This window comes from Lepisosteus oculatus, chromosome 2 (assembly GCF_040954835.1).
Source record: "Lepisosteus oculatus isolate fLepOcu1 chromosome 2, fLepOcu1.hap2, whole genome shotgun sequence".
Classification (NCBI taxonomy): domain Eukaryota; kingdom Metazoa; phylum Chordata; class Actinopteri; order Semionotiformes; family Lepisosteidae; genus Lepisosteus; species Lepisosteus oculatus.
Window position 1 is genome coordinate 55,247,477 of NC_090697.1, and position 17,704 is coordinate 55,265,180.

At 37.7% G+C, this 17,704-nt stretch overlaps 2 protein-coding genes across 7 annotated transcripts in view; both read right to left on the bottom strand.

Annotated features, from left to right (window-relative positions):
- Positions 1 to 717: 717 nt before the first annotated feature.
- Positions 718 to 12,508, bottom strand: selenol (selenoprotein L). 4 transcript variants are annotated; one of them, XM_015346612.2, is made up of 10 exons: positions 12,377 to 12,508; positions 11,222 to 11,300; positions 10,732 to 10,785; positions 9,504 to 9,549; positions 8,540 to 8,605; positions 8,268 to 8,395; positions 5,885 to 5,999; positions 5,205 to 5,327; positions 3,945 to 4,082; positions 718 to 1,246 (listed from the first exon to the last, which is right to left on the bottom strand). In XM_015346612.2, the coding sequence occupies exons 1-10, from the start codon at positions 12,486 to 12,488 to the stop codon at positions 1,115 to 1,117; spliced, it is 993 nt and encodes a 330-aa protein (XP_015202098.2). In that variant the 5' UTR covers positions 12,489 to 12,508; the 3' UTR covers positions 718 to 1,114. The 4 variants fall into 4 exon arrangements, with proteins under 4 accessions (XP_015202098.2, XP_015202109.2, XP_015202120.2 ...); XM_015346623.2 differs by lacking the exon at positions 10,732 to 10,785; XM_015346634.2 differs by lacking the exon at positions 8,540 to 8,605.
- Positions 12,509 to 13,632: 1,124 nt separating this feature from the next.
- The window catches only part of ttc13 (tetratricopeptide repeat domain 13), a 30,464-nt gene continuing 26,392 nt past the window's right edge, over positions 13,633 to 17,704 (bottom strand). For all 3 annotated transcript variants that reach the window (XM_015345662.2, XM_006625659.3, XM_069179326.1), the window contains 2 exons: positions 17,318 to 17,397; positions 13,633 to 16,484 (listed from right to left, as the gene is read on the bottom strand). In XM_015345662.2, coding sequence (XP_015201148.1) covers positions 16,370 to 16,484; positions 17,318 to 17,397 — 195 coding nt within the window. In that variant the 3' untranslated portion in view covers positions 13,633 to 16,369. The remainder of the gene's footprint in view (positions 16,485 to 17,317; positions 17,398 to 17,704) is intronic.

Genomic DNA, 17,704 nt, shown 5'->3' on the forward strand with positions numbered 1-17,704 from the left:
CAATAATTCTCAACTGACCCAAGAGTATAGAGTTGAATTGACATTATTAAAAATAAAATACTTAAAAGTTGTATTTATTAGTGCTGTTTTAATGTGTAAAATTTAGTGTTGATAGTGGAAGACCTATACATCATTGCCCCAATACTTTTGGAGTGCAAAAACAATTCTAAGGGAGATATAGATATAGATCAACACAAAGGACTAGCTGGGACATGCTAGAGAAACAAAGACACGGTATCACAACTGGAAACTCAAAGGAAATCTATTCAGAATGGAACAGGAACTGCTGCTTTTCATGCAATGTATTGGCAGGTGAAACAGGTTTACAGCCAGGCAGACAGAGGCTCTAACTGTGAGATAAGAAGTCACTGGATGGAATTTTAGACTCACTTAGGAACTAAGCTACTAAACAAGTACAATGTGCTGAACAGCTTCCTCTCTTTTTCTCCTGTTTGTGTTCTTGTAAGTAATTTAACTTTCCTTTATTTTACATATGCCACAAAAACCTGAATATTTGTGAGGACATTCTAAAATATATAGTATTTCTGTTTGTATAAACAGAATACCATTTTTTCCATTATATACATAGCAATGCACCACAATAAAATAATTAAAACAGCAGATCATTAACTGGGCACAGTGCAGTCATTAGATACTAACAATGTCTGCATTTATTCACTTAAAGTGACAATTAAGAAATTAAATAAAGGGAGAGTGTTGATGTCACATAAGACTTTAATAAGCAGTACTGACAACACATATGAAGACTTGAACCCAATGTACAGTTTCCTTCAGTGCATTCCATTTTTTCCATGTCAAAATGCTAGTAATGGAAAGCAAATGGAAAAAAATCTTGTCTGTCAGCCGATGCAAGTTAAGCTTGTCACACTCCAGCGACTTTTCTGGTATTTCTTGCATTACAGTTCAATAAAAAGTGAAGATGAAAAATGTAGTGAAAAGTTTTTTCATGACCAGTCATTAATAACATTTTGCCCTAGCTTGTTCATGCTCATCATACAGAGCTCTTCATGAAGACATGAGTTCAAGCACTGTTTTCATTTATACAAGCTCAAGGCTACTTCTCTGTTGCACCAGCCTCCTATGCCTCAGAATCTTAAGTGTGACCCGGGCTGGCTTCATTGATGGCCGTTAGCAATGCTGTCACTGTAGGCCGGTCTGCGGGAGTCTTGCTGGGATGAAAGTAAATCACTTTGCCATCGTCATCCAAGACAAAATCTCCACCAAACTAAATCAAATAAAATAAAAAACAGAGAATTGTTTCATGGTTCAGCTTTAATTCCTAATATAATCAAACATCAAAATTCAATTTTAAAACCATATCTTGGTGAAATATAAAAAGGTTATAACCAGAATCCCCAGCTTGCTGAGGATGTGAAGAATTTCACTTGCACTGTGTATACATAATTCAGAGCTGCACAATTATTTTCTCCACACTCCTCTAGCAGGATTCCTAGAGTGAAGAGCTTTTTACTACATTTTTGTTCATTAAATCTGGTGCGGTGCCATATACAAACACTTCTTTCACCCATAAAATTTTGAGCATTCAAATTTCAAACAAAAATATTCACTGACAAAATACGTACACACCAATTGTAATTCAACACTATAGACACAATCAACACTATCATTGGAAAGAGATGTACACTTCTGCAAGGCATTGCCACTACCAGTTATGTTCTATTAACACAATTTAGAGTGGTCAGTTATTTATCGATCTGGCTTAACACTCCATCCCCTGTACTGCATAGCAAGACGGAAGATCCTTCCAAAATCATCCTCCGACATGCTATGAGCTCAACAGTGTGTTACAGAGGAATTAGAATAGATGAGCATCTCTCCATTATATCTCTGTAAGCTAACAGATCCTAGGTATTTTTGTTGGACTTCAAGCCAAATTCTGGGTGACTGAATCCCACTCAACTCTAACAGTGCTCAGCCAGCAGTGTACCACCGGCTGAGGGAACCCAGTCGCAGTACACTTAATGACACAGACCAGGCTTGAACCAGAGATCATTCAGCTTCAGGGCTCAACCTGATTTTGAAACAAGAACTTTACTGGTTAAGCCAGCTGGGAACCCAGCCATTAACAAATTACCTTAATCTTAATTAAGATTTATTACAGTATAGTAACAAACACTGGCAGCATGCAGAGAGAATATATACTGTACTAACTTAAAGGGGAATTGCAATGCTATTTTGGGGTTAGAATAAATGAGCACTGATTAATGCATTTCAAACCAAAATAAAAGTCAAATATACACAGTAACTTGTAAAACCCCAAATTTACATCGCAAACGATACTAAATTTCCAGGCTTGCACAGAACCATATTCTGCAATTCAAAACATTCAGAAATGTGAAGCAGCCCTGTAAACAAGCAGGCTTGTGGATAAATATTGCTCTCGATTTTGAGATGGTTTTATCAATAAATACTACTTGCATGTTAACTCTGTTGTTGGAACATTTCTGCAGTGAAATATCTTCTGCACAGCACAACCTGTACTTAATCGCTCCTACACATTACGTCATCATGGTGGCTAGGGATCAGGAAGAGTCGCTTCACATCCCAATGAACTTCAACTCTCATCTGTGGCAAAACCAGGGGTTTGCGACAACATGACTTTCACAAAGTTCACCATTTTGTGTTTAATTCGAAATTTGTAAAATTCTTCTATAACGTCAATGAATTTGTTTTGTTACCAAGATTTACCAAGAACAATCAGTCTTTGAAATTGGGGCTGCAGTTCACCTTTAATTTTACAACAATAATAATAATAATAATTGCTTACACTTATATAGCGCTTTTCTGGACACTCCACTCAAAGCGCTTTACAGGTAATGGGGACTCCCCTCCACCACCACCAATGTGCAGCATCCACCTGGATGATGCGACGGCAGCCATAGTGCGCCAGAACGCTCACCACACATCAGATATCAGTGGGGAGGAGAGCAGAGTAATGTAGCCAATTCATAGAGGGGGATTATTAGGAGGCCATGATTGGTAAGGGCCAATGGGAAATTTGGCCAGGACGGCAGGGTTACACCCCTACTCTTTTCGAGAAACGCCCTGGGATTTTTTTTTTTTAATGACCACAGAGAGTCAGGACCTCGGTTTTACGTCTCATCCGAAGGACGGCGCCTGTTTACAGTATAGTGTCCCCGTCACTATACTGGGGCATTAGGACCCACATGGACTGCAGGGTGAGCACCCCCTGCCGGCCCCACTAACCCCTCTTCCAGCAGCAACCTTAGTTTTTCCCAGGAGGTCTCTCATCCAGGTACTGACCAGGCTCACACCTGCTTAGCTTCAGTGGGTTGCCAGGTGTGAGTTGCAGGGTGATATGGCTGCTGCTGGCAGTAATAACAATAACTAAATTTAAAATTATTTGTTGTTTCAGTTTAGAATATTCTTTTTAGAATTATAACAAATTAAAGGGAAATGTGGACTCACATTTCTGCCAGCCCAGAGCTTTCAGTAGCTGAAGTGTCTTTTATGCTACCACCCACAAACTACAACGTGAATTCACACTGGACTATCTCTGCAGCTCCAAGCCATGACATAATGATGGAGGCTTTAAGGCTATTTAAGATTCCACTTTACCCCAGGGGTTCCCAATCCCTGGTCTTTGATTAGAGTTATTTGTTTTCTATTCTAAAGTGTTTATTTGGCAAACACAGTATTTAAAATGCAACCACCAACTGCCAATGTGTCTAAAAGCTGAGAACAAGCATAAACTTAAAACAAACCCTTACTGATTTAATGATAATTTTAACACAAACCAATAAGTTTTATTGGCTCCAAGGATCAAGATAAGGAACCACTGGCCTTGTAACCCAAAAGTTAAACATCTTAAAAAATAAAAGCAATCAAATTTCCCTCACTGCAGAAGAAGGTAAAATGTAAAAGACTTTTTTTCTCAATACCTGATAGATGTCATTTACAACATTTGCAGGAGTTTGAAGAAACTGACAGTTTGACACCTTGTATTCAGCATAGAGAAACAGGCTGCTGAAGCTCCAAACCTTGTAAACAGATGATCCCAAGCCAAATGCATTGTAAATCTGAAGCCACAAAATTTGAACAGAAAATGAGTGCTTAAACAGACAAACATTTATCTATTTTACTCTGGACAAATCCAAATCATTATTAGGACTTTAGAAAATACATTTCCATCACATATATGCAGACAGCAGTGTAAAAACACCTGAATATTCTATAATAATGAGTAAACAAATAATGCAAACATATTTGAAATAATTAATTGGTAAATGCAGAGGTGTACTTATTAATTTAACAGTATTAAATAACTTTATGATAAATAGCCCCAGACATTGGTGGATATTCTCGTCCACACCATTAGAAAATACAGTTAGAAATTGCTACAATCTTAGTGTTAATGTTTCTAAATTTTAAATGGTCTGTGGATAAATGTATTGATTGAGTAGTGTTTTTCTCTAAGAAAGAGATACTCAGCTCAATTAGGTCAAGCACTTTCACAAAAACATCAGGTGCTCACTATTTGAGATTTGAACTACGTTGAAATGAACAAAGTCTACCTAAATATCCAACTGTGCATGCCCTGTGCCATGTCTGCGAAAGAAGTTGCCTATAGAACGAAATCTTCTCCTTTAACAAACAGCACACTACACCAAAGAACCCAAGAAATAAGCTCTGTGAGGGACAAAACATGTCTTAACACATACTGTATGTCTGACCAATCTGCATAATCATCTGCAGACTGCACTGGCTGCAGCATAAGAAATTCCATAAAATATACTGTAACTCATCTGGAGAATGACTGTGGTTTGCAGTTTACATGGACGTTTCTGCATGCTCAGAGGTTATTCAGAGGTGACACTGACCTTAATCAGTATTACCGAGGGGTATTAAAACATAAAGATATAAAATGCTTATATTTATGAAAGTAATCATTTATGTATGAGTTGATTCCCTATAAGTAGTTGGGTAAGAACTGTGAGGTTTCTGCTGTGGGAAAATACAGCAGACCTGAAACAGCATAAAATGGTTTACTTTTACAATGAAACTATTCGCATATAAATTGTAGAGTTTCAGTTAAAACAATGGATCTACATGTTCATGTGGTTTAATGTTACTTGGTATAGGATGAAGCACTTGCATCACTGGTTTAAACTGTATGAGCCACACCGGGAGGCCAGTCTTACCCTGCGCTCTGGGTCCAACAGCATGTCATATTTGCAGCCTGTTTCCTCAAGCCAGTACCGAGCCCCCTCACAACAACCAAACGAGATCACCAACACTCGTACAGACAGAGCGTCCAAGAGACCCTGTGGCACAAGTTAAAAACACAATGAGCTGGAAAACGAGGCTGGCTTCCTCATACATTTCATATGACACCTTGAATTGAAAAGTGCACTGAAGCTGATATCTCAACAGCAAGCAACACTGTGTGGTTTTTATATCAAACTGACTTTTTTGTGCTTAGAAATTTCTTCCAAGAGAAAAATATACAGTATAAGGGCAGGATAAGCCAACTAAGTTGTGTGTTAGGGTCATGACTTCAAGTACACACACAGGGCTTAATGATTACATATTCAACAGTCAAATATACATAAAAATACCAATTAGGTTCACTTTTATGAATCCAGATTTACAGACATGACAGTTTCTCCTCATAGGTTCTTAACCACTACCAGTAACAATCTGCACGTGTGACTGGGTGCTCTAAAATGTATGCAAGACAGACAGCACTATGTCACATGAGAATGCTACTTAAAAAGGGTACTGTGGCATAATTCAGAGTGTATAGAAAATATAAAAAAAATATAAATAAAATAAATATAAAAAAACATATATATATTCAATTAGGGGTAAAAAGTCCTACCTGATTGGACTCCAACTCTGCCATGTGATCTCGTCAGGGGAGTCAGGCAAAGTGCCTCAGAAGAACCAGGAGGAGGCTTTTATCTTTGCCAAAGTAACTGCCCAGGGAGACAGACCTACACAACAGACACAGGGCCAGAGAATTCTGGGCGTCTCACTGAAGCAGCCACCACTGGTTTCTTACAACATGCCAACTATATAACACTTTTCCAAAGGTAAGGCACTGATACAAAGAACCTCATTTTTAAGCACTTGTGGAGCAAAAATGGGTGGTGTTTATAATTCAAATTGAATTTGACACAGTTAAATACCTCAGATACAATCCTAATCATAAATGTACGCACAAAGTTATTTATATCGCATTTTCTAAAATCTAAAATTTCTCTACAAGGTTTTTGAATGCTTCTTCAGTACTTAAATATTATTTCATAAGACTGGAAATATCACAACACTTGTAATATAAGAACATATAAGGACACACTCTGCCCATCTGGCCCATTTGGTAGTTAGATGTCAAATCATACTAGGATCTCATCAAGCTGTTTCTTGAAAGAAACCAGATTTTTTGCTTTGACAACATTGCTGGGGAGCTCTTTCTATATTCACCACAACCCTTTGAATAATGATATCTTGAAGCATGAAGAAAAGATCTAATGGATAATTACTACAAATTCTTAATGGTTTCCAACACAGCACTTCACATCCATTTAACACCAGAAAGCTGCTGGTAAGGTTCATAAAATGGAAACATTATTAAAAATCCCAAAATAAACAATTTACTTATCTGTCTACAGGTTTCATGATCATTTTCAACCTCATTCTACAACTTCAGAACAGAAATGGTTTAAAAATGTGTACAAGTGCATCCCAATGATATGAATTAGTCAACTAATTTGAGGCAATTTAAACTGATACAAAAAGAAACCTTTGTATCCCATTTTCTTCCAGAGCATCTCTCAGTCTGTACTGTACAGTCTGTACATCTGTCAGTGTGTACTGAAGAGATGTTCTGGAAGAAAATGTGATACAAAGATTTCTTTTTGTATCAGTTTAAATTGCTAATTGACTGCTAATTGCTAATTGACTAATTGGGCAGAGCAATGGTTCTGTGGCTAAGGATCTGCACCTGTGGCTGGAAGGTTGCCGGTTCAAATCCCGCAACTGGCAGAGGAATCCTACTCTGTTGGGCCCCTGAGCAAGGCCCTTAACCCCAACTGCTCCAGGGGTGCCGTACAATGGCAGACCCTGCGCTCTGCCCCCAGGCTCTCTCCCTGTCTGTGTGTCTCATGGAGAGCAAGCTGGTGTATGTGAAAAGATCATTCCTAATGCAAGAAATTGTAAAGGGTTAATAAAGTGATGTTAAGGTCAGACTCTTGTTGCGAGCATTTTCTTTAAGGTATTAGTTACAAAGATGTTTTATAGGTATTTAGGTGTATTTTATCCTGTTTTAGTGTAATTTTAGTTGTATTAATTTCTATGTTGCATTATATTTCTTATATTCAAAAAACAGGATTCTACATACTGCATTAATATATATACTGATGGAAAAAAGAAATGTAACATTTTCTGGAATGAGAATACTACAGTTATAGCATATAACATATAATATAGCATATAAAGTTAATTTGTTTTAAGCCCTCTGACCAGCAATGCAGTCAGTGAGGCATTGCAACTTGCCAATCACAAGAAAGCTTGTTAGGTGCACTTTTACCCAACAAGGTCCAGGTGGAACAATGCCTGATCAGCTCACCTTTAAAAAGCTTAGGTCACTGCAAGAAAAAGGCCACACTTAGTGAGTTTTCTGTGCATTCCATAATGCCTCAAATGTCACCAGAAGCAAGGAAGAGGCCATTGGCATGCTGCAGGCAGGCATGTCATGTACCAGCATTGCCAGACACTATGGAGTAAGCCGCTGCACTGTGACCCGACTGCAGAGAAGGTTTCAGTAGACTGGAAGGACAGATCCAGTCGCCCTCGAGTGACCACACCAGAGCAGGACCGACACATCAAACTTGTCCATCTGAGAGATTGTTTCAGACCTGCCACCCATACTGCTCCAAAACTGTTGGCAGACACAATGTCCGCATCAGTGACAGGACAGTCAGGCTCCATGCTGCTAGCCTTAGAGCAAGGTGACCTGTCAGAGAATCTCTGCTCACACCTCCTAGATGTCACACCTGACTGGCTTGGGCCAGACAGAGGCTGCGATGGACTTGTCAGCAGTGGCATCAGGTCCTCTTCACAGATGAGTCACTCTTCAGCCTGTTCCATGCAGACAGGAGGGCCAGAGTGTGAAGGAAGAGGTGTTGCGTTTCTTTTTTCCATCAATATATGTCTGTTTTTTAAAGTATTTTCCTCAAAAAAACAAAGCTGTATTTACTTACTGGCCACTTTTCGCATCTGTCAGTGTCACCTCTCCTGACAAATATCCACCCAGAGGAACCTGGCAAGGGAATCTCTCACATAGATTCAGCTCCTTGTCCAGGCCTTTTAAAAACTCATCCCAGTCTACCTGTGGAAATGGAACAAACTCTTCATGAGCACTTATTCTCTTCTGAAAAAGAGAAATTCTGTCCTGCCCAAATACAGAGGTTAATTCAACTCTAAAAATTGAAAAGAAAAAAAGCACAATACTGTAGCTATGAAACATTCTTACCTTTGTAGTTGCATGAATCTCATTTTGTTGAATCTCTTGCGGAAAGTGCTTTGTCATTTGCATTGGCTAAACAGGAAGAAGACTGGCTGTTGGTTTTAGGGAAAGCCATGTCAACAGTTTCTCATTCTGACTATCTCAGGTTTCATTCCACTGACTTCTCGGTCTGTATTGTTTCATAGGGATTCAATGTCTCCCACTAGACATTGACCAGAAATACTTCTTAAGCCAAACCAGTCCTTAAACCAGGTTTATACTTACCCGGCAATCAATGATCAACTGCTTTCTAAATCTCTCCACTCATTGTATCTATTGCTGCCTTCCTACCAGACTCCCAGTCAACCATATTTCCATCTTGAATCCCCTTTGTACCTACTCCTACCTATTCTCATACTTGCTGTCTTTAGTCCACCTTACCTCATCTCCCCTCATATTTCTGCTGCCTTCCTTATTCCCTCACACAGCTAAAACACTGCCCAATTTCCTCTTTTTTATGTTTCAGCATGAAATGAACCTCTTGTTCCTCTGAGTGAAATGTTTGTTTTTTAAATGGCTACATTTTTAAAATGATACCAATACTAGCTCTCCACCCTAAAACAAGAGTCTATTCAAACCAAAAAGGTCCTGATTCCACCTTAATTACACTTTCTTAATTTTTTGTCTTTGTGTCTTTGCTGATTTCCATTGAAGCCTTTAAATTACTCATCTGTAAAAACTGCCAGAGATTACATTGTGGCTATACAAGAGAACTTTAATTTCTTTTCTGGGTCTTCCAACTCCAGTCTTGATCAGCACATACAGTTAGCAGCAGTTAAGCGTTAGTTGACACTAGAAAACTGCACACTTAGAAAGGAAGAACTATCAACGTTTAAAAAACCTTTTGGTTATATCTGTCATCCAAAAAAAACTTAATTTGCAAATTTTATGCCAGAATTCCAAGACAGGCATATAGCCAGGAGAGGCTTACTTCCAGTTGGAGAAAATCTTCAACATGATCCCGCACATCTGAGCAGCTGTCAGGGAAGCACAGGCATTGACATTTTAACTTACACATTTTAAAAAATCTTTATGGCATCTTATTTCAAAATGTACAATATGTGTTCCAAAATAAATAACTTTGACATTCCAGTTAACAAAAATCATAAAGGGGATTCTAACCAAAATCACACATCATAGATTTTTTAAAACCGTAAACCCTCAATTTAAAAGTTTTGTCTGCAGTTTCAGCTCAAAGAGGTCTTGGATTTTACATGATGACATTTTCAGGCTATGTTGTTGCACAGCTACTTTCACCTACAGTTTACCTACATTCAAATGTTTTCTCTGCCAGCTCTTGATTTCCAGGTCATAATAGCACATTGCTTTCAAAACATAGTTTTCTGTCAATTATCTGATCCCCCCATTTTCTACTACATTAAATTATCTGTAATTTATATTCTATTGCAAACTATGCTCTTTAGTGTCGTCTTCAAAACAAACACATCTTTGTGTTGTTGAACTGTAAATGTTAAGAATTGTTTCCTGGTAAAATATGTGGGTTTGGTTGTTTATTTTTCCCCAACTAAGTTAACTACTGTATAGTTGTTAAAAAAACTTTTAATTGTGGTGGATCAATCAAATGGGAAAGACTCTAAATGTAGAAAAGCCGGAGCTACAGTATTTCATTTACTTTGTTAAATACACAAGGATCACAGTTTTCATCACTTAAGGCTAATAGCTTGTGCACAGGTTTCCAACTGTTTCTAGTATAGCTTATATATAGTTTATCAGCAGCCTTGACATAAAGATAAATGACAAGTACAAAACAGCCAGCTCAAACATATAATAGTTTAGCCTTGCACAATGCCAGGGAGCAGCCATTTTAATACATTTTAACACTCAGGTACTCTTTTTCTTGTCACAGAGACCACATAGCAATCATCATCTTTTTAGAAATGAAAATGCCACTTGAACATCGTTGATCTGAGACATAGCTTATGAAAAGCAATTTGTTCCAGTACCAGGTCTGTCTATAGTATATGTGTTAGGACACAGAATTAACAAATGCCACTGCAGATACTCGTTTACTTATATCATTGCTTCTACTGACGATTTGCACTGCGCTATATGTTTACACATGGACTGGCACAATCATCTGTTCTTAAATCCATAGATAAAGAACGTCTGAAACCTTAAATGGAATTTTGGGTTCTTACTGATAGAACTTCTTCCACACTTCTTCAGCGTCTTTCCTTTTCTTGACTGACAATCTCATTTAAAAAGAAAAAGAAAAGAGTGACACTGAAAACAGATCAAGCTTTTTATTTTTTGGAGGGACAAACTCCTTAAAGATCAAATACTTACCCACACATCACTGATTGGGTGCCAGTGCAGTCCTACATAGTGAGACAACAGAAACCAGCCAGACACACCATATTTTGCAAAAGCAACATGGGGTGTAATAACAAAAGGATAAACTGAAAACTAAATATGCAGATCAAACTTTTTTTCACTGAGTAGACATTTCACTTAGAAGTTGAAGGTTCAAAAATAACAGAGGCCCTTCCAAAGGAATACATTACAATGTAAATAATACACAGAATCCCTAATCCCAGAAATGTAAGGTTGTCCTCATTTGATTATTTTCATACAATCTGATCAAATTAACATGGCTATTATACTTGGCCTATTTCTTTTTGCTGTTACCTGTTCAGAAAGTCGGCAGCTGCAACAGTAAATCCAAGCAAAGAGCCAATTTTCTTCGAGATGAATTCCTGAATAGAGCCTGTGGAAACACCGAACGTTTTTTAATAGCTCATGAGAAAATGAGGGAAATACTTCATTGTAAATTAATACTAAAGGACGTACTGTACAGTAGCATATTGCTACTATTTAATATAGTGAAACTACAAAACAGTAAATTAAGTCGTATTTTTAGGTACTTTTTTCCCGACCATATAAAATATTGTAACGCAACGGGGGTTCCGGCGGGCGCCTTTGCCGCATTAGGTCGACCCCCCACCGTCGGGGACTCGAACCCGGGACCCAGGCCGGTGAGCCAAAGAGAGATCTCTTTACAGCCTACGGGCTGTGGTTCTGCTATTACTGGGAAGGGCGGTGACGTCACCTGCTCTGGTAAGCCGGCTCTTACACAGTACCTGTCGGCCGTAAGCGTTACAATATTAACTGAAAACGCAGAATTACTACTATTTTCAGAATGGTTTAATATCATTCAAATACTTTTCCAATTCAATTACTGTGTAAATAATACCGTGGGATTACGTTAAACGTGCAGACTTCTCGGCCCCTCTTTCATCGCTCTTCTTAACTAGAAAATGATTAAATGAATGAACATATCGTAGTGCTTGTTTTCAATATTTGAATTAGTTACTGCTCTGAGACTCACGGGCGGGGGGGGATAACGAAATTAACCACTACACCTTTAATGCATTTTCGGTACTATAAACAAAATACTACTACAACACCTGCAACGATTTTGATTCCTATTTTTAGAAATTTATAATTATTAACAAGCGCTGTTTTAGAACGAAATACCCTTTATAAACAACTTGGAAAATTATAAAAAATGAACAAATTATTTAAATTGTTACAAGACGTATGCTTTGTGCAACAATTAAAAAGCAACATTTCTAAATTGCAACACGTCCCTCGGGAACGTTCTCTTTTGTTTAGAGAAATGGCATTTAATATTTGTTGTAGTGGTTAAAGTAATACAAGCGATAAGATGATATAAGAATAATGTGACCCTTGCCGTGGCCAGAACTTTAAAAAATCCACATCCAGTTGGATAAGTCCATCTGTGCTTTACCTAGTTAAATCAAAATAGTCTAGATACCGTACCCTCCTGTCTTTCTTTAACGGCCTTTATTAATAGCTCTCTTCCAGCTATAACAAAATCCTCCAACGCCTTAACAAGAATCGCGTCTTGCAATAAATTCACTTCAGCGGCCATTTCCACAGCTGCTATACAAAGCGTAGGCGATCTGTGTGACAAACCAGGAAGCGAAGTTTCTTTTAACAGCAAAAAATCAAGACGCCACCTACCGTGGCGAATGGCGAATGGCGAATTTCAGCAGTATTAAAGGAGGGAAGTCAACATATTCGAGTGTCGAGAAATATCTTATGTTTATGTTATCTGAGAGTAAATAAAAACGTTAACAGAGTACTATACATGTAACCTACTTTCAGATTACACAATTAATATGAGGTAGACGTTACAGACCCGTGCTTTGCCAATATAAAACAAATGTCTCGCAAAGCAATGGGTATCAGTGTATTATACACAGCATTAAAATACTGTACATTACAGATCTATAAGAGGTATCATTGAGAAATATAGAAGAACAATGATAACTGCAAAACCTGCTCGCTCTTTTACACGTGCAATTAATAGTATATACACAAAAGTGTTATGCACCAGATTAATATTCAAATGTCAAAACAAAGTAATCCCATCTTTCAAGGATGTTTCCAAAAGTAAAAAATGTTTCTGTTCTGGAGCAAGTTCATGTAAGTTCTGGAGCAAAACTACTACTCTAACATTATCTCTGAAATAGAGTGCAGAACTCTCATCAAGGTCAGTCAAAAACAGTGGAAAACAAAACAGAATATTCAGAAAAGGGGCATATATGGTTCTGAAGCTCTCCATTAATACATAGTGGGCATGCTTCCAACTGGAATATCTCAACAGGCTGGTGCAGAGCTCTTCAGGGGTCATAGAAACATCTTGCTTACAATGTCTCAATGATGGGGCCCATTCAGGACATCCAGTTAACAGTCAAGACTTGACAATGGACCAAAGTATAGCAGCAGCTGCAATGGCCAGGACTGCTATGCGACAGTGTCTATGAGGCAGAGATTCCTGGCAGTCACCAATGCTAATGGAATCCATACAAGATACAGTACAAGCTTTGTGACTTGTATTTAACCCCCTGTGTGACCTTATAGGGATCAAGACACAGAATGCGATTCAATAAAGCCTGAAACAATTTAAGTGGAAAAAGCTTACATGTAACCTAGAATTATGATATGAACACTGTCAAGTACTGAAAGAACTTTGTGACAAAGTAACCAAAGAAACACAGAACACAAACGCGAATTGTCAAACCAGTTTATTAACCCCCAGAATAAACAATTCTCTTTAAAAAGATTCTTCCTTTTTGAGGCTTCAAGTCCCAGGCCAAAGAGATAATTCACCTAGTCATTGTAACCATGTCTGAAAACTGTCCCCACAATTATGAGAACTCAAATAGTGCAAAAGTGTCCCTATCTTACAGCAAATAAAAGTTGATCTGGATAAATAAAATTCAAATGGTAAAACAGTAGCAAAAAACAGTTTTTTTTAAAGCAATTGCCATTGGCTCTTGCCTTTCCACAAACCTCTCCAAACAAAAAGGAGCTGCATATTTTGTTCTTCCATTCACAGTAAAGCACAAGGGGAAAATGTACAGTGGATCAGAATAGCAGCGGAGGTCAGCCAAAAAAACATTTCCCCTACATTTTTTACCTACTTTTTAAAAATGTTTCTCTCCACAGTGAGAAACTCTCCACAGTGTTCAAATGCTCCTAAAAAAGACAAACGCATTTACTACCACTGTAAACGATCAAGTGTACACACCCCTGTAGTTATCCCTGAACATGTTCGATGTATGTGGCATAGATCATAATGCACACAAAATAATCATTTTAAAAGTGCAAACACTGAATTGATTGTACTTCATGGCACTCCTTAAAGAGGTTTTTTCAATTCAATGGCATTACCACTACCTTCGATTGGTGAATTGCAAAACAAATAATGGAAACCAACAATTTGGCAATGACTAGGACATTCTCCAATGCCAAACATTTTAAAGAAATCACAGTTGCCTTCTTTGACAGAACAGATGATTGTTTCTACTTTTTTTTTCAAGTATTCAATTTTGTGTCACAGAGTCCTAATCTGCATCACTTCACTTACATTCTCTGCTCATAGCTTGGTGAACATAGCAGTTATAAATACAATAAGTGAATAACTGCCTTTTTACATTCTGTAGCAATAAATGTCACTCCTAGGCCCGGGGTGCTACTATGTCTTCAGGTTTTTACTCCATGTTTCTAAAACGTATTTGGACCAATTGTTCACTTAATTGATCTAAATGAAGACTTTTTCCAGGTCTTCACTCATTGAGGATTAGCATTCCTCAGTGCTCCTCCAGGACCATATGACCAGTCTCCAGCTTTAAGATCACACCCAGCTGCAAGTTAAAAGGTTGGGTTTAACTTAGTTTTAATAAACACATTGCCTTGTTCTTAAGTAAAGACTCTCTTCTACTTTTGCCTTTGGCATTCTTGTAATACTAAATTGTTAAATACTTTTGGGTTCAGCTGCATGCAGCAATTATGCAATTATTTGAAATCAGTTTATTGAAAGAAGCAGAAAAATATTGATTAGGGAACAGTCATGTTTTTTATGCCGTTAGTTACTATTTTATCAAAAACATTTTTTTAGGGCTTATAAAAAGCATCTTGCAAGGCGATGCTTCAAATACTGCTGATTAATTAATACTACTAATGCAGCTCTACTTCTGAGAATTTAACTTTTTTCTTGGGAAGACCTCATTTTTGAGGAACTCCTTATGAACCTTTGGAATTCATGGGGCAAATATATTAGCAGCCTGACAAATATGTTAATCTTAAGATTAAGTGCTAGTTCAATTCACAGTTTACAGGAAAATGTGGGCTGGAAGGCAGGCTTTGAACAGGACTAGTTCTAAATATCTTATTGAATTGAATAAGCACATGCTCTACCTCCCTAGAAATATTTAATAATACTGTAAATACCCCCCTTCTTAGAGTGTCTAATGATATATTATGCTCTCACAATTTGAAAAGCCAGTTGCTTGTTTTTCATAAACCCCATGACCACACACAAGGGAGAATAAGAAGGAGCAGACGGACATCTCTGATCCTCTCGCCTTCAAGCCATTCATCAATCCAAAATCCCAATACATGATATTTCATACGTCATGGGCAACACAGTCTGTGCAGGACGTCCAGCGCTGTCTGGGGAAAAATGTATCCCTCGAGCCTGGAAGCGTACAGGAAGCTGCAAAGAAAGTCTGTACAGCCCTGACTGAATATTCCGCCCTACCCTCGACAGAGCCCAGCCAACTGTGCAATGACATAGGAGGAATCCCAGTCCCAGATGGTTAGTAACATGACCCAGGCATGAACCCACGGTCATCAAAATCAAAATGCACTCAGGTGAGTGTCTTAACCAGATATGCTGATCAGGAAGCTCCAGGGACATTTTAGATATGTAAATAGATATTATCGGTAAACGAACTGACAGTGATACTGTACATTAATTTACTCCTAGTTGAAAGACTCATGGCTATCAAACTGAAGTGCAAGCATGTACAAATGGAACCTGGAAATACCCTGCTATGAAACTAACAACTATTTAACACTCCAATTCCTGAATCTTATTTTCAAAGAATGCAGAGTTCTTGAATGGAGGATCATATGGATATCTTATTGTGCCCTTTAGGCCCATATTATTAGAAATTCATGAAATAGATGTTCTAAATCCTAAAGTAAAAAGTAATTTCTTCCCCTCTGGTTATAAATGCCTGAATCTACAGTAATTCCACAATTAGCTGCAAAAGAACAGTATAACCATTGTGTCATTCTGCTAAACTTGAAGTATGTTGTCTTGGATTTGGGCAAGCTTTTAAAGCAAACTTCACATGAGAAGATGTGGGAATCTCAAGTAGCCCCATTTACAAAGTCTCCTTTACTATGTGCAGAGAAGGCAAGTCAAGCATTGACTTTTCTTTAACCCAGGAAGCATTATTAGGATTTCTTTGGACAATGTGAAGTGGTATCTGTGTTCAGGACCTCAATCATTGTTCTTGTCATGGGAAATGTTTCCGCCACTGATGGAAGGCTCTGGTACCAGGCTGGAAGGCTTGAGAAGTAAGAAAAGAAAGACAATTAAATAGACATTGATATAATATGAAATACCAGCATACCAGCACTTAAAGGCAAGGAAGAAATCATAACACATCTTATGAACACAAGAAATTTGCTCTGGATTAAAGAGCATTGGTGAATTTGCATACAGTTACTTTCTTAAACATCATGTACTTTAATATTATTAAAGTAATCTAAACGTACAGTCTAGATATAATCATGCCTAATTAATGGTACTCGAAAATGTCAACATACAGTACACACACATGGAAGGGTGGTTTGAAAGGTAGAGACCTTACTACAGAAAGAATGCAGGCAATTGTGGTTATATTGAGCTCTCACCATCTGTATTTTAAAATTCAGTGTGGTTACGCTCTGTAACTAAACTCTGTCTTTCACAGGTACAACAAAAGAGGAACTGAAAATTCCAAAATTATATTATGCATCATGTCAACACTTTTGTTATGCCTTTAGAATGAACATGATGGCATGTGATATTGTTGCATCTATTTACAAAGGATCTCCTGCTGTTTTTTCAACATTAGGCTCAGAACGTTTCAGACCACAGCTACACATATTTATTTTTAATTATAAGTAATTATGTACTGGACCAATTTCACTGGATCTCCTAGCCTTAATAGAAGGAACAAGAAGAGGTTAAATCCACCATGAAAGAAAAAAGAAAAAACATTTTGACTTCATTTGGGTGAAAATGGATCCATAACTAAATCAGTTATTTTTTTCTCTTTTGTTTTTACTTTATGTTATGGGATTAACCTCTTCTTCCTCCTTTGTAGTTTATACTTGGACAGAGATTCCCACTCTAACCTCTTTAAGTTCATCCAGCTCTTTGCTACTTTACTGAAGCTCTCAGGACTTGGGGCGGTCATCGCTTCAAAATCTACCAGCTGGAACAAAAAACAATACATAAGACACTGACACTTACAGAAATGTCAATAGAGCTGTAGAAATATTGGAATCCAGTTACAGCAATTAACTACAACACTTACTGTCAATTAACTCTCACTTACTAGAATAAATAAGTGCTAATAAACACAAAGTAGCGTATAAAAGGTATAAATATGAGTTCGACTTTTTCAATCAGTACAATTGCACTTCATAAATGAATAACTGTTTTAATTAACCTACACATATGCTTATGCTTACGAACACACACATACAGTATTTACTTTAGCATACACAGAACGGATATGT